This window comes from Tyto alba, unplaced genomic scaffold (assembly GCF_018691265.1).
Source record: "Tyto alba isolate M040663 unplaced genomic scaffold, T.alba_DEE_v4.0 Super-Scaffold_40, whole genome shotgun sequence".
Lineage (NCBI taxonomy): Eukaryota > Metazoa > Chordata > Aves > Strigiformes > Tytonidae > Tyto > Tyto alba.
In genome coordinates, this window is record NW_024881316.1 from 11,950,747 (window position 1) to 11,965,428 (window position 14,682).

Genomic DNA, 14,682 nt, shown 5'->3' on the forward strand with positions numbered 1-14,682 from the left:
TCAAAACAAAGAGTGGTAGCTCTTGCAATGGTTAGTAGGTTTATGGAACTCCTTGCCAAAATATGGTGTGAATACTGAAGTTTAAACAACTAGATAGGGAGACTGGACAAATTCAGGGTGAATACCTGTAGAGAAACTGCATCCAGCTCTTGAACTTTTTTTTAGTTGAAAACAATTGGAGGCTGGAAGATTATTGGTGGAAAGTACTGTCTATGCTCATTCTCGTCTTGTGAGAGCTGGAAGCCCAGGATCCCTTTATGATTCGTGTTGGTGATGGGCTGTTGAAAAAATGGACCTTTTGACTTCCTTCACTATTGGATGTTTTTGTAGTGTTATGACATTTACAGAATTTGCAGCTACAGAACTTCCATACTGACTAAGTACAATGGCAGTTAAATATATTAATTTGTTTAGAATTCATCCTCTAAACTTGAAGTCTGAATTACTACAGCCAACATTGTATTAGCTTACCTGTGTACACACACAAAATCGGTATTCTTCATTTCAAGTCCTTTCTTACCTTGGACACTTATTCTGCTATTACTGTCTCTTCAGAGGGGTATAAATGTATCAGCAAGTTTAAAAATCAGATGTAGAGTTTCTTGGGCTAGAAACAGTACATGCATAAATACTTCAAATGTTTTTTATAAGACAGCTGGCAGCATACTACAGCACAATATGAACAATCAGCTAATTTTTTTACTGTGCTCTGTCAAGAACTACTGAAGTTAGCAGTTTTAATACATTTAACATAATTAAAAAAAATACTTGAGCAACAAGCTTTGTGTTCTGAAGCATTCCTATGAAGACAGGGTTCCTTCTGTAGTTTGCTTGAAAAACTATTAAAGGACCAAAGTTAATTCTTTAAAGTGGTGTTCAAATCCATTTTGGCTTGTAAAGGATTAAAAATAAATTATATATCATTGCTCAATTATAATGCAAACTCTTTCTATGAAATGTCAGTGTATTATTCTTGTGAAAGAAGATGTGTACAGGAAATCAGGATCAGAAATGAGCTTTTTCCAATTCTTTTTAGCTATGGTGATCCCAGGAAAGCAAAATAGCCAGCTGCACTTTGGCTTTCATTTTGGATTACTGAAGTTTCCTCAAATAAAGTGTAGATCTTTACTGCCTTCTGTTTTCGAATGTCATTTTCAGAAATAGTACTGTGGGGGAAACCTTATCACTGCTGACTAACTGTCCACGTACTCTCTCCATTGGAGACACGAGTTTGTAGAGTCCGAGTCAGAGCTGTTGCTAATACTGCTCATTGCCCTGTAGGAGGTGCTGCTGTTGTCATGAGATCGGAGTTTCTTTGCAGAGAACAAAAAAGATGAGGCTAGCCCCAGCTCTGCATTCCTTCTCGCTGTCTGTTGTGCGAGTTCACTGTTTTCCTAAGCAACTTTATTCTAGTTAGCTGTTTTATGAATAAGGAATTGGTTCTACATATATTTTAGATTTTCTTTTTTCTTTCCCAAAAGAAATCTGGTTTGTTTTGGGAGCCGTTTGCTATGAATGGATGGCAAGTTTCAGACTAAAGTGTATCTCCTGCAGAGCTATGATTATTATTTAACTGTGGGCACTCAAGATACTTTGTCTTGGGGGATGCTGCAAGACAGTTCCATGATCAGATACTCAGTATCTGGTTATGCTCAAATTATATTACCAGAGGCATGTATGCATTAGGAATTCATGTGCTGGCTGCTTTCTCACTAATTTCCCGTCTCTCAGTTTGGCCAGAGCGTGCACACTTACTCACACAGTAACTGTAATTATTAGAGAGCTGATATCCCAGGTTGTGCTGCGTTATGGTCTCTGCTGAGTCTTCCCGTGCACATTGTGAAATTCATCCCTCTTGCTGATTTGTCGTGGCGCTAGTGCCTTCTTTGGAAAACATTTTTCTCAAGTCAGCCCACTCTTGGGAAAAGCTTTGTGCCAAGTGCCAGGACACTGTGCCATTCACATCTTGTTGCTTCTTGGATTTGATTTATAAGCCACGCTAGCTTCATCTGCCAGACTGTTTTAGTTCAGATCAGTGATGAGTTTTAGAAGCAAATCTCCTGATCATCTCTGTTTATCACATTTTATCTCGTACTAGGGAGCTGTCTTACAACTCATTAACTGATTTTAATTTCAGATGAAACTAAGCTGGAAAACGCTGTCTAGGAATGCAGGCACCAAGGGTGTTCGGTCCAAAGGCCGGGCCAAGGGTAGACTGAGGAAACACCCCTCCCTAACCCCCCAAATCCACGTGGCAAAGGCGTCAGTTGTTCAGTTCTGCAGCTTCACTTCTGTTGTGCCACGTGACGTGTCTGTGAGGATGCGAGCGGTGAGCAGGAACCTGGCACCCTTACCCCCCGGCGATGGGGATGAGTGCTAAAGGTTGGTGCCAGGACACTGCGAACTACCTGTAAGGAGTCAGAGGGGAGATCTGCTGACAGCCAAAGTGACGGAACGGTTGGCATGTTCGGAGCTGCCCAGCTGTAGAAGAGCATGTTCTCTCACAGCAAGAAAGCTCTTTTACGCAGGATTTTGTGGTAGGCACTGGAGTCGATTTCCAGCTAATGCTTCTGTTGCCACAGTGTTCCCATATACCTTGTCTGACACAGATCTTGTTTATTCTCGTATCAACATGTTGGAGTCTGCTGGGAGTACAGTACATTCCCCAGCGCTTGTGCTGCCAGCCCTTTGCCATGAATAGGGTACACCCAGGCTGCCTCTTCATCAACAGGCTGAATGAGAAATGTGTGAAAGTCTGTCAGAGCAGGTGAAAGCTTGAGTTCGACCAGAAATGTGCCTACTTCTCTGAAAGATTTTCTGCCTGCTGCTTCCTTTTGAATATTCCTGGTGCGTGCATATGCTTGTATGTTTTAAATATTGGTGGAAAGACTTCTAGTTAAAAATGCATAATGAACGTGCATAGTCAACCTCGGTACAGCCAGCAGCAATTGGATTTTGTCCTGTATCAGATCCACTAGATCAAAAAAGTTACCAACCTCCTTGGTTAAAAGAAACAAGCGAACAAAAAACCCTGCTCCCCACTCCTAGGGACACCAGCAAGATTTCTGTCTTTCCCAGCTGTATTTCTGTGCTGAAGGTCTGTAAACAGCTTGATCATCTTCTGAACATACTTTGGTTAGACTTGCTAGAATAGGTCAGGACTCCTCAGCTGATGCAAACTTTGCAAAATATGCCTACAAAGGCATTGTTCTGCTGGCTTGTGATGACCTGCCAACAGCAGTAACGACTGCTTTTGGAACAGCAACAGTATAATGCATGTTTATGCATAGTTACCTGGAGGAAGGCACGGTTGCTTCTCCATGCACTAACTGATGTGGCTCAGAGACTGCATACATTCTTTCTTCTTACTATTTTGGTATAGTCATCTGTACTTGGCAAACAAACAAGACAAACAGTGGAGAGGTTCTTGCCTCTGGCTGTAGATATTGTTCATAATCACGTTGTTGCTTTTATAAACTTCACACCTCTGCTGGAATGTATGGGTGTATATTTGTGTATGTGCTCAGTAGCCAATGAGTAGCTTGCTTTTTTCTATCAGACACCTTAAGCATTGATAGTTATTTTGCTAGCTTTTCCCATGGAGGTGCAATAGATAGCCTATTGTACAAAGGCTTACTTTTGTGGTGGTCTTAGTACAGGCCTTTTATCTTTCACTTACTTCAAGAGCTTGGCTTCCATCATTAACCAGTACCAGTTTGTGGAATTTCCTCATGGAAAGCCTCTTAAGAATATCTTGTGATTATAATCACAGTTACTGTTTAATCTTAAAGTTATGAATAACGATAGCATTGGAGTTTGTCTTGCATGTCTTTTTTTTAGTCCAATTATAACAGTGAGCATTTTATCATGTCTCAAATATTAACATGTGCAGACTCATTTAAAAGCAAAATCCCGCGATTATCCAAATTGTGACTATAATATCAATTTTTGTATTAGATATCCAGTTGCATTTTTTTCACTTGGCTCTCCTCCGAGCCAAAATCCTGGAAAGTGCAACACACCTAAGTAGAGATGTAATGCCGCTTTGTGTTACGGCTGCTGCGCCCTTCAGCCGTGCGTTGCTGATGTCCGTAGCATACAGACTTTTACTGGAATAGTGCTGAGCATGTACTTTACAAAAACTGCTCACTGGCTCAGTGTTTGTGGCACGCATTGTTCTGCTGTTGCTTTCCGAGATGTCACACGCAAGACTATTAAGCTTTCAAAGCTTACAGTGATCGAGGAACGGTAATATTTCAGGTGCAAGGCAGATTATCCCCGTGCAGCGGTACGTACAACATTCAGAAGGCACTGCTGCTGATTCGGGGTGAAAGTTGGAATAACTTCTGGAGGTCAAAAAGCTTTGCCCCAAGATGGCCTTCGTGTTTGGCCTTTTTTTCACCACCTACTGGACTGCTGTTAATGATTGAGTTTGGCCTGCACATACTCCTCTGAACCTCTATCTGCGTCGCACAGCGGGCTGCCGGGAGTTGGCTGCTATGTATGGCCTCTGTCAGGCTGTGGGCTGCATCTACAAGATAAATGAGGCTCTTGTTTAAGTTACAATAATTCAAGTAAGACTTTTCTGGTGTCCTAGTTTCAGTATTGAGGAGAAAATAGACTTCAGCTTATACAGGGCATGAATAATTGAGTGCTCTTTTGTTACTTCTCTGGATGCCAGTCGCCCAGCAGTGCATTAACCATACTTGCTCTTTCATGTAATTTATGTAATAACTTGGTGTTGTTTAGTTTGAGTGAAATTTGTGAGGATAATGCCAGCAGCTCCACACTTAACAAAAGAGAGGGCTTAAACAAGTCAAAATGCAAGTCTTACCAGATTTCCTGATGTAATTTTTCCTGCGAGTGCTGAGCGTTCTGTGTAGGTACTTGCGTGATTCAGAATTTGTTGTGATTTGGATGTTTCATGGCCTGATTGATTTCAGGTAGAATTGCTCTACAAAAAATGAACCACATATAAGCAAATTACCTCCTGTTCCTTGGAACTATTTTTAGTTTGTGAGTGGTACAGAAAAACTTGTGTTGGTAGCGATCATCTCAGCCTAGGCAACACAGTAATCGCATTGCATTTGCTTCTAGTTATAGGATTTTTTTTTTTTTTTTTTTTAGAAGCTTGACATAAACTTTTGAACTTTGTTTTCATAATACAGAGTATTTTGTATAAATTATTTTTTTATCTTTAGATCAACAGTTTGGGGGATAAGGTAATTTAAAATAAACTGCTAATGGTGACATATTGCTAAGTGTGGAGAGCCTCAGGATTCAGAAAATTTCTCCTTCCCAGCTGCTCAAGCCCACAGATTTGGAGGCGGGATGGGTAGGTGGGCAGGGAGTACTGCTTAGGATGCTATGGGACTCCTTATGGAAGAGCCTTTTGGCATTTTACAAGTATTATAATGATATCTTTTGGGGAACGAACCAAAGGCAACGAAATGGAGAGATTGTGGTGGCAGTCGTGGGAACTTGGGAAAACTGAAGGATAAAGGAATAAAATGAGAAATGGTATAAATGGAAAGAAACACCAACTTCAGTAACTTAAAAAGATTTGCGACACTTTTGCTATAAATAATCAAGCTGGCAGGGGAAAAAGGGATTTCTCTGTGCAAAAAGTTGGATGTTTTGTCGAGAAACAATTGTATTTATTTCCAACTGAAAGCTGACGGGAAATTTTAGGAACACTTGGATGTCATGGGGGTTCCTCTGTGATTTAAGGCTGACAAACTTCATATCCTTTATGCCCCTCACTGACAGAACAGGGTGTGTCAAGGGAATCAAAGCCTGTGGTAGAAGTCTAGATACATGAAGGTGTCAGGAGCAAAAGGACTCACAAATTAATGTCTCCCTGATGATTTGTTCTGAATCCAGGTATTTTGGTTGTCAGGTATCTTGGTAACATGTGACAATGTGCTCTTTATTCCCACACACACACTTTGGAAAGTGAAGAGTTTTTAAAAAGAAACTAAAAAAAAAATAAATGGGAAAACTGATTAGTTATTCAAAAGCTCTGGAAAAAAGCTACTTCTCGTGAAGGAAAAAAAAAAAAACATCACAAAAACAAAGAACTGATGGTTATCCTTTTGCCTTTGAATGCAATGTTTTCAGTCTTATGTTTCTATTTTTAGCTTTTCAATGATTTATTCAAGAATAATGCAAACCGGTCTGAGAATACAGAAAGAAGACAAAATCAGAACTACTTCATGGAAATGATGACTGTAGAAGGAGTCTATGACTACTTACTGTATGTTGGTAAGAAGTGATTTTCTTGCCAAATATGAAGTTGAGGTTCTTTGGTAAGAAATAAAATTCTATTGTAGTACTCGTATATAATTCAGCACTTGCAAGCTTAACAATACAGAATTTAAGAACACAGTCATTCTTTCAAAGACTATTGCTGGGCTAAAATATCAGAATTTGTCATTCATTATTGCTCAGTTGTTTTGTTATATCTCTTTCCACATCTCAGTGCATGAGCTTATGGGAGAAGGTCACTTCCCTTTTCTCAGTTGTGCCTAGGCTGCTTGTATGCTCTGGCAACTAATTGATAAAAACAGCTAAGGGAAGTATTTGACAAGCAATCTGGAGAATACAGTTTTGTGTTTTTTTTTTTTTTAGTGTTGCACTAACAAAACCGAAATATTACTTATTTGTAATCTTTTTTTTTTTCTTCTTTTTAAATGTTTTTTTCTTTTGAGTAAGTGTTCCCTTGTCGGTATTAGGAGAGCCCTGTAAATGTGTTTTACTGTAATTTTGCAGGTAGGGTAGTTTTCCGCATTCCTGACTGGCTGCATCATCTCTTGATGGGAGGAAGAATTCTCTTCAAAAATACATTGGAACTGTACACAGACTATTACTTGCATTATAAGTTAGAACAGCTATTTCAGGAGCACCGGCTGGTTTCTCTGATAACACTGCTGCGAGGTTAGTAAAAGTTAAATTTTTGATGTGAAAATACTGCTTTAGTTTGATATTTGAAATCCCTTCTGTTAAGTTTCCAAGTACTAAGCACTGCAATGCTTGACTAGAGCTAATGGAGTTTTGAAAATCAAGTGGGCCTATAAAAAGATTCCAAATGCTCCTTACAGAAAGATGCAAAGTCAGCCACATTGTCAGTGATTACAGAAGTATTGTGAACAGTAATTTGCTTAGATGTGCAAAGAACAATAAAACAGAATAAAGGTGGTTTCGTATATCAGAGCACAAATATTTTATGCAATCTTTAAATTACTTCTCGCTTGTGTGCTAGATCACAAAACTTTGTTGTTAATTTTTTTTGTTCCCTTTGTTGTGGTGGGCTTTTGAGAGGGCTTGACTGTCCTTGGCCTTCAGATAAAGGAATGGAAAAGAGGTTAAAGAAATAAAAAATAAATAAAAATTACCTCACAACTGTAGAGAAGTATTGCCTGACTACAGTCTGATCTAAACACATCTGGCCAAAGCTCTGGAATCAAGGCAGCTCTTGTCCTTACCAAGCCAAAAAGAAAGCTTATGAAAGACAGAAAAGGAAAGGAGTAAGTCTTTCGGAGCCTAAAACCAAAACCGAGTGCCTAATATTTCTGATGAACAGCAATTCTTGTTTCCTCATTCACAGGTAAATCTGAAATTTTTGACAGTTCCAGACAGTGTTTATACCTTCTGCTAAAACACTGTGTTTTAGCACAAGGTATAAACACTGCTTATGGTTTTGAAAGTATAAGAGAAATCGTAAGTAAGGAGATCATAGCTAACCTAAAATAGAATTGTTCCAAACCTAGAAGACAATGCTTTAAAAATTTGAAAATAATGGAAACAAATTGGCAAAATATTATTGTTCTCCACCTAAGTGGGCTATTCTGAATTCGATCAGGCTGATGTAAGCATAAGACAATTATCTGGCAAGGCTAGAATTCCCTTCTCGTCAGGATCATACAGAAAAGAAGATCAACTTCTAAGCTGTAATCCAAACCGGATTTTATGTGTCGGTGATTCATAGCTGCCTAAAGACAACTTTTTCAATGTGTCTTCGCTGCAGATGCTGTATTCTGCGAGAATACTGAACCTCGCTCTCTCCAGGATAAACAGAAGAGAGCAAAGCAGACTTTTGAAGAAATGATGAGATACATTCCAGGTTCTGCATTTCGTTACTTTCTAGATGAGTATGGTTAATTGTTCAAGCAGATATATAACCCAAATACAGCCACATTAGCTTTCCAAATCAAGTAATACGCTGCGGAGGTTTGAGTTGATTAGAATATGAGGTAAAAACCCAGGAGTTCAGTTTCATCCCTTAAGTGTTGCTGACTGAGGTTGTAGCACAGTGATTAATAAAGCCGTGATAGACATCAAGAGCTTTACAGATGTACTAAATTCCATAATTTTTTTTTTTCGAATGCTCCTGTGGTTTGTATTTTATCCAGATGAAAACTGGGTTAAAAAAGGCACACCGTGAAGCCATGAGACCAATCGGGGCTCTCCTTACACGTCTAAACTAGGGAAGAGGGGCCCATTTGCTAGGCTATTCAGAAAGTCATTTTAAAATTTCAGCTTGTGGTTTATGAAGCAATGCATGAGGACAATACGTTGATATTATCAAAAGTGTAATAATTACTTAGGTGTGCAGCCCTGAAGGAAAGGGAGACAAAAAGGAGGAACCAAAGGAGTATTCTTCCATTTACTCCTTTCGATAGATAAAACTTGAACTCTTCCTTTAATTTAACCTTTTTATTTTTTAATTACTGAAGTTCTGTAACTGCATTGTACAGCTGTTTTGCAGTACTTCCTGATGACTGGTGTATTTGTTGGTGTCTGGTCTAGATTTAATAGGCAAGTGCATTGGGGAAGAGGCTAAATATGAAGGCATCAGGCTTCTGTTTGATGGAGTGCAGCAACCCGTGCTCAACAAACAGGTAACTCGTAACACGTGGGAGAATTGCCTTTTGGCACAGCAATTCCTGAAGTGAATGTATGGCCATAGGAGAGGAGTGAGCTCTAATTCACTATTCAAAATAAAGCGCAGTATACTGTGTTGCCTTCAAGTGTTCTTAATTTTCTTTATTGTCTTTTAGTTAACTTATGTTCTGCTGGACATTGGGATTCAAGAACTCTTTCCAGAGCTGAGTAAGGTATGTGCTAACTCTGTTCAAGAGCTGCAGAATTCTTCAAGCTGCTAGTGAGTCTGATCGTGGGTGCGTTTTTGCTGTTGATCCCTTATAATACTAATTTTAAATTTTGGGGAAAATCTGTATTTGACAACTCTGAAATCATTGAAATCCGGATTATTTACATTTTTGTTAATTAGCTCTTTCTCAGTCAGTTCAGGCTCTTACCTAGCACACAATAATTCTGGAGAATTCTGTCTTTCAGGAGAATTGGACAGAGCAATAAGCAGTCAGGATCTCTGTGCCTTTCTTTTTGATTGATGGTCTCCACTCCTATTTTATGCATTTCCTGATTTAGGAAGTGAATTCTACATGCAGAGCTCAGGTTGAGCTTCAGCATTTTTTTCGAGAATACTTGGCAGGAGGGTTTCTTACCTCTAGTTTGGGGACTGCAATTTAAACTCCAACTATCCAGATAAAAGAGAAAGAATTTGCACAACACAAAATGCTATATAAACGCCTGTCAGTAGGTTTGTGATCTGTCTTCTATTTATACTTACTTGTATATAATGCCTTCACAGAGTTTGGGGTAGTAATTTCACAGTTTGGTCTTCATGGTATACAGGAGATATTAGCCAGTTAACTAGATAGAGAAAAAAAAAAAACAATAAAGCCCCTCGCTTACAATAGGTGTTTGTTGCATGGGTGCTGTGTTTGAGAACTGCAGAGTGCCAGCAGTGATTTGTTTTGCATGATAAACAGAAATAAATGTTAGACATAAGAACAAGCTAGGGCACCTTCCGTTGTTTTCACTGGAATGAGTCCAGCTTAGCAAGTCTAACCTACTCAGTGCATCAGCTCTGTAGCTGTCCTCCTCATGGCAGTGTTCAGAGAGTTAAAAACAAACAAAAGACCCAACTGACCGAGGGAATGAGGAAGTCGCCTGGAGACCTGTGTGCTGCAAAAAAGACCTCAGAGCCCTGCTGTTTTACTCTGCTGAGTAATCAGCAGATACAAGTGAGTTTATCTCAGCAGCTTATTATATATATATAGGGCCATTGATCTTTCTTCAGCTGATGCTGAAAAAAACCTAAAGGCTTAAGCATTTAAATAGTCTTTAAAGCCCCGGTCAGGCCCAGAAGGTGGTGATCAGTGGAATAAAGTCTAGTTGGAGGCCAGTAACTAGAGGGATATCCCAGAGGTCAGCTGTGGGTCCAGTCATGTTTATTATCTTCATAAATGATCTGGATGATGGGGCAGAGCGTGCAAGATTGGTGATGACACAAAACCATGAGGAGTGGCTGATACACCAGAGGGTCCTCAACAGCCTGGAGAGACGGGCTGACAGGAACCTCGTGAACTTCGACAAGGGGAAATGCAAAGTCCTGCACCTGGGGAGGAACAACCCCAGGCACCGGTACGTGCTGGGGGCCACCCAGCTGGAAAGCAGGTTGGCAGAAAAGGACCTGGGGTCCTGGTGGGCACCAAGCTGACCGTGAGCCAGCAACGTGCCCGTGCTGCAAGGAAGGCGAATGGGGTCCTGGGCTGCGTTAGGAGTGTTGCCAGCAGGTCGAGGGAGGAGGTGCTGCCCCTCTGCTCAGCGCTGGTAAGGCCACCCCTGGAGTGCTGTGTCCAGGGCTGGGCTCCTCAGTGCAAGAGAGACATGGGTATACTGGAGAGAGTCCAGTGAAGGGCCGTGAAGATGGTGAAGGGACTGGAGCGTCTCTCCTATGAGGAAAGGCTGAGAGAGCTGGGACTGTTCAGACTGGAGAAGGGAAGGCTCAGGGGGATCTCATCTATATCTACAGATACCTGCAGAGAGGGTGCAAAGAGGACGGAGCCAGGCTCTTTCCAGTGGTGCCCATTGACGAGACCAGAGGCAGTGGGCACAAACTGAAACAGGAGGTTCCCTCTGAACATCAGGAAACACTTTTTCACTGTGAGGGTGAGCAAGCACTGTTACTGGTTGCCCAGGGAGGCTGTGGAGTGTCCATCCTTGGAGTTATTCAAAAGCCATCTGGACATGGTCCTGGACAACCAGCTCTAGATGGCCCTGCTTGAGGTTTGGGCCAGCTGACCTCCAGAGGCACCTTCCAATCCCAACCATGCTGCAGTTCCATAACCATGTGTGTGTTTAATGGGGTGAAATACTTTTTCTTCAAAAACAAATCAAGAAAAGATTATGTAATTTAAATCAAGATTATAGTTTGTACAAATTCTTAATCCATCCTTTTGTTTCCTGTAACTGTGACACTGACTGCTTCACAGTGTTTCAGAAAACCACCTGCTGTGGAGGGACCTCTGATCCTCCCTTTGGTCCTAGTGAAACAGCAGTGTTGAGGGCTGGGCTCCCCCTGTCCCCTGGGACTGAAGCTGATGGGAACAGAGTGATGAAATTCGCCAGCCCAGATTTCAGTAGGGGAAAGGAAGAGAAAATACTCCAACCAGGAACTTCATCTGTTTTCCCATTTTGGATGTACCGAGAGTGATACAGAACCAACTACTACTTCTGTGATCTTTGTCAGTGGGACTTGGTCGTGAGCGTACTAGGACTGTGACGGACTGAGTGAGGCAGCTGAGGAATCACCGTGAGAAGCGCAAGGTGGAGAGGGTATGGGCAGAGGACGGTGGTTTTCATCTGGAGCCATAAAAAAATTCCCCCAAATCACTGCGAACTGGCTGTGAAGCCACTTGGGAAGAGAGTTGTTTCCTCTAAGAACTGTAATGTGGAAGTTTAAAAGTAATGACTGGTTCTTAGTTATCAGTTATATTGTCAGGGAGACTGAGTGCACCCTCAGCAGGTTTGCTGATGACACCGAGCTGTGTGATGTGGTTGACGGGCTGGAGGGAAGGGCTGGCATCCCGAGGGACCTGGACAGGACGGAGAGGGGGGTCCGTGCAAACCTCCTGAAGTTCAACAAGGCCAACTGCAAGGGCCTGCTCATGGGTCGGGGCAATCCCAAGCACAAATACAGGCTGGGTAATGAGTGGATTGAGAGCAGCCCTGTGGAGAAGAGCTTGGGGGTGTTGGTGGATGGAAAACTGACTGTGAGCCAGCAATGTGTGCTCACAGCCCAGAAAGCCAACCGTGTCCTGGGCTGCATCAAGAGAAGTGTGGCCAACAGGTCAAGGGAGGGGATTCTCCCCCTCTACTCCACTTTTGTGAGGCCTCACCTGCAGTGCTGGGTCCAGCTCTGGGACCTCCAATGTAAGAAGGACATGGGCTGCTCGAGCAGGTCCAGATGAGCCCATGAAGATGATCAGGGGGCTGGAGCCCCTCCCCTGTGAGGCCAGGTCTCCGGGGAGACCTTAGAGTGGCCTGACAGTACCTAAAGGGGGCTACAGGAAAGATGGGGAGGGACTTTTTATCAGGGAGGGTGGTGATGGGATGAGGGGTAATGGTTTTAAACTGAGAGAGGGTAGGTCTAGATTAGATGTAAGGAAGAAATTCTTTCCTGTGAGGGTGGTGAGGCACTGGCACAGGGTACCCAGAGCAGCTGTGGCTGCCCCCTCCCTGGAAGGGTTCAAGGCCAGGTTGGATGGGGCTGGGAGCAGCCTGGGCTGGGGGAAGGGGGCCCTGCCCGGGGCAGGGGGGCTGGAACCAGATGGTCTTTAAGGTCCCTTCCAACCCAAACCGTTCTATGATTCTATGTCGCAGGGAGAGGGAAATCACTCCAATGACTCTTTTCTCTGTTCAGCAGAGACTGGTCCTTTTTTGAGTTGCTTTATGCCAAAATGCATTTGTAGTTCCAGTGGAGAACAGAAAAATATTTCAGATCAGTCAGCATTTAAAGGGAAAACCGAGTATCCTGGTTGTTTTGTTTTGAGCACTCCTCCTTCAGCAGGGGAAACAGCAGTGGGAGAAATGGGAAAATTTTTGTTGGCAGGGATGTCAGTCTGCTTCCCATTCTTTAGATTGGATATCTTGAAGGTATATCCTGCTACACGTGCCAGTGCAGGTATATTCCGTATCACTTGTTAGATCCCGTGTTTAACGGCAGCGTGCGCAAGTGAACGAGCTCTAAGGAGAAGAGCTGAAAAACGCCTGTTAGGAGTTTTGCCTTTTACACAATGTACAGCCAGTGCCTTGGAAGTCTGTCAGAATACAAGGAAAAAGGACAGCTGAGAGAGGAGAAGCATTCCTAGTAGAGGAAGGAAAAAAAATCCAGTTGAAAAAATACCATAGCAGTGCCATTTCCAGAGCAGGAAATTGCTGCGTTAAGAAAATTGTATTTAGCAGTCAGGAATGGGGAAGGTGAGAACTTCCAGAGAAAGCAGAAAACACCTTTTTTGAGAAGTAGCATTAAAAGCCTGAAAGCTGTAGCCTTCCTTTCTCTTAACTCTGGTTTCAAGTGGATGTTTTCAAATACCATTAATTGTTGCAGCTCAGTTCAGTCATTTATATGTAAATATGCATTTTCAAATTTAATGCGTAACTTTTTTTCTTTTTCTTCCATTATTGTTTAACAGGGTCCGAAGGAAGCTAGCTCTGTATCGTGTTGGATGTGAATGCAGGGACCTTGCTGGACATCCTGGAGAAACATCTGGTGTGCATTACTGTAATGGACATGTGACATTTTAACTTCGCATTGTATATTTTCTTGTAAATAACATAAAATTTAAGTTCTAAAAAAATCTCTTCATGCAATAAAGACATTAAAATTTAATACCAACTACAAGTAAATAATATATCTACGCTTTTTATTTGAAATTTATTTTAGCTGTTATCAGTAAAAGTCAAATTAATTTCCCCAAAATTGCTGCGTGTGAAATTACAGGGTGACATAAGACGGCTGGGAGATCAGCCATTGCAAGCTTTGCTAAAAGAGCAATTACTCTTGTCTTCTTCAAAGGTTATGTAGAAAAATTGTTTGGAAGAAGTTGTCGAATGCTCCTATGAAGTTATTTTGAACTGTCTTAACAAATCTCACTAATTTTTTAAAAACAAAATTACATGATTGAATCTACTGCATACAAATCATCTCAGACCTGTCTTTGGCCTTCGTGCTTTCCATGAGCATGGAAAATCATGTGTATAATTTAGTTTATTTAATATCTGACCTTCAAATCTAAAGCGGTCTTAAAATGAGCGTGAAAAGTGGTTTTGACTTTTACCGTAGCCTTTCTTTTTCTGCAGTTTATCTGGGTTTGTTGGGTTTTTTCTGACATCCTCTTAACAGGCTCAGACAAGAGGATGTGAGTCTGTTCATGGCATTTCCTAAAATCATTGGTGTATAAAAATGTGTGGAAGATTTTTCCTGTACATCTTAATTTGCTGGCCCAGCCTTTATAAAAGACTTTGAAAAGGACTTTCATGTGTGGATTTTTAAGAAGCTTTACTCACAGAACAATACAGCGCTGTTTTAATAGGCATTCCTCAATTCTCCTTTTCAGACAACATCCATTCTCTCAAAACCAATCTATCTGCAGTATCAGTGTTCTTTTTCAATACAATTATCTGTCTGTAACACTTTTCAATACCTTTTCCTTCTGTTTGTCAAAAGGAAGGTCAAAGTGTTACTCCTCTCTGGCTATGCCCAAGGAGTTGTTAAACCTTCAAAAATTGGCGTGCAGGTACAGCTCTGTCCAT

At 41.5% G+C, this 14,682-nt stretch overlaps 1 protein-coding gene across 4 annotated transcripts in view; it reads left to right on the plus strand.

Moving 5' to 3' along the window:
• The window catches only part of SNX14 (sorting nexin 14), a 57,923-nt gene extending 43,522 nt beyond the window's left edge, over positions 1–14,401 (plus strand). For all 4 annotated transcript variants that reach the window (XM_033002818.2, XM_033002820.2, XM_033002822.2 and 1 more), the window contains 6 exons: positions 6,141–6,264; positions 6,772–6,936; positions 8,027–8,122; positions 8,809–8,900; positions 9,060–9,116; positions 13,563–14,401. In XM_033002818.2, coding sequence (XP_032858709.2) covers positions 6,141–6,264; positions 6,772–6,936; positions 8,027–8,122; positions 8,809–8,900; positions 9,060–9,116; positions 13,563–13,601 — 573 coding nt within the window. In that variant the 3' untranslated portion in view covers positions 13,602–14,401. The remainder of the gene's footprint in view (positions 1–6,140; positions 6,265–6,771; positions 6,937–8,026; positions 8,123–8,808; positions 8,901–9,059; positions 9,117–13,562) is intronic.
• Positions 14,402–14,682: the final 281 nt, after the last annotated feature.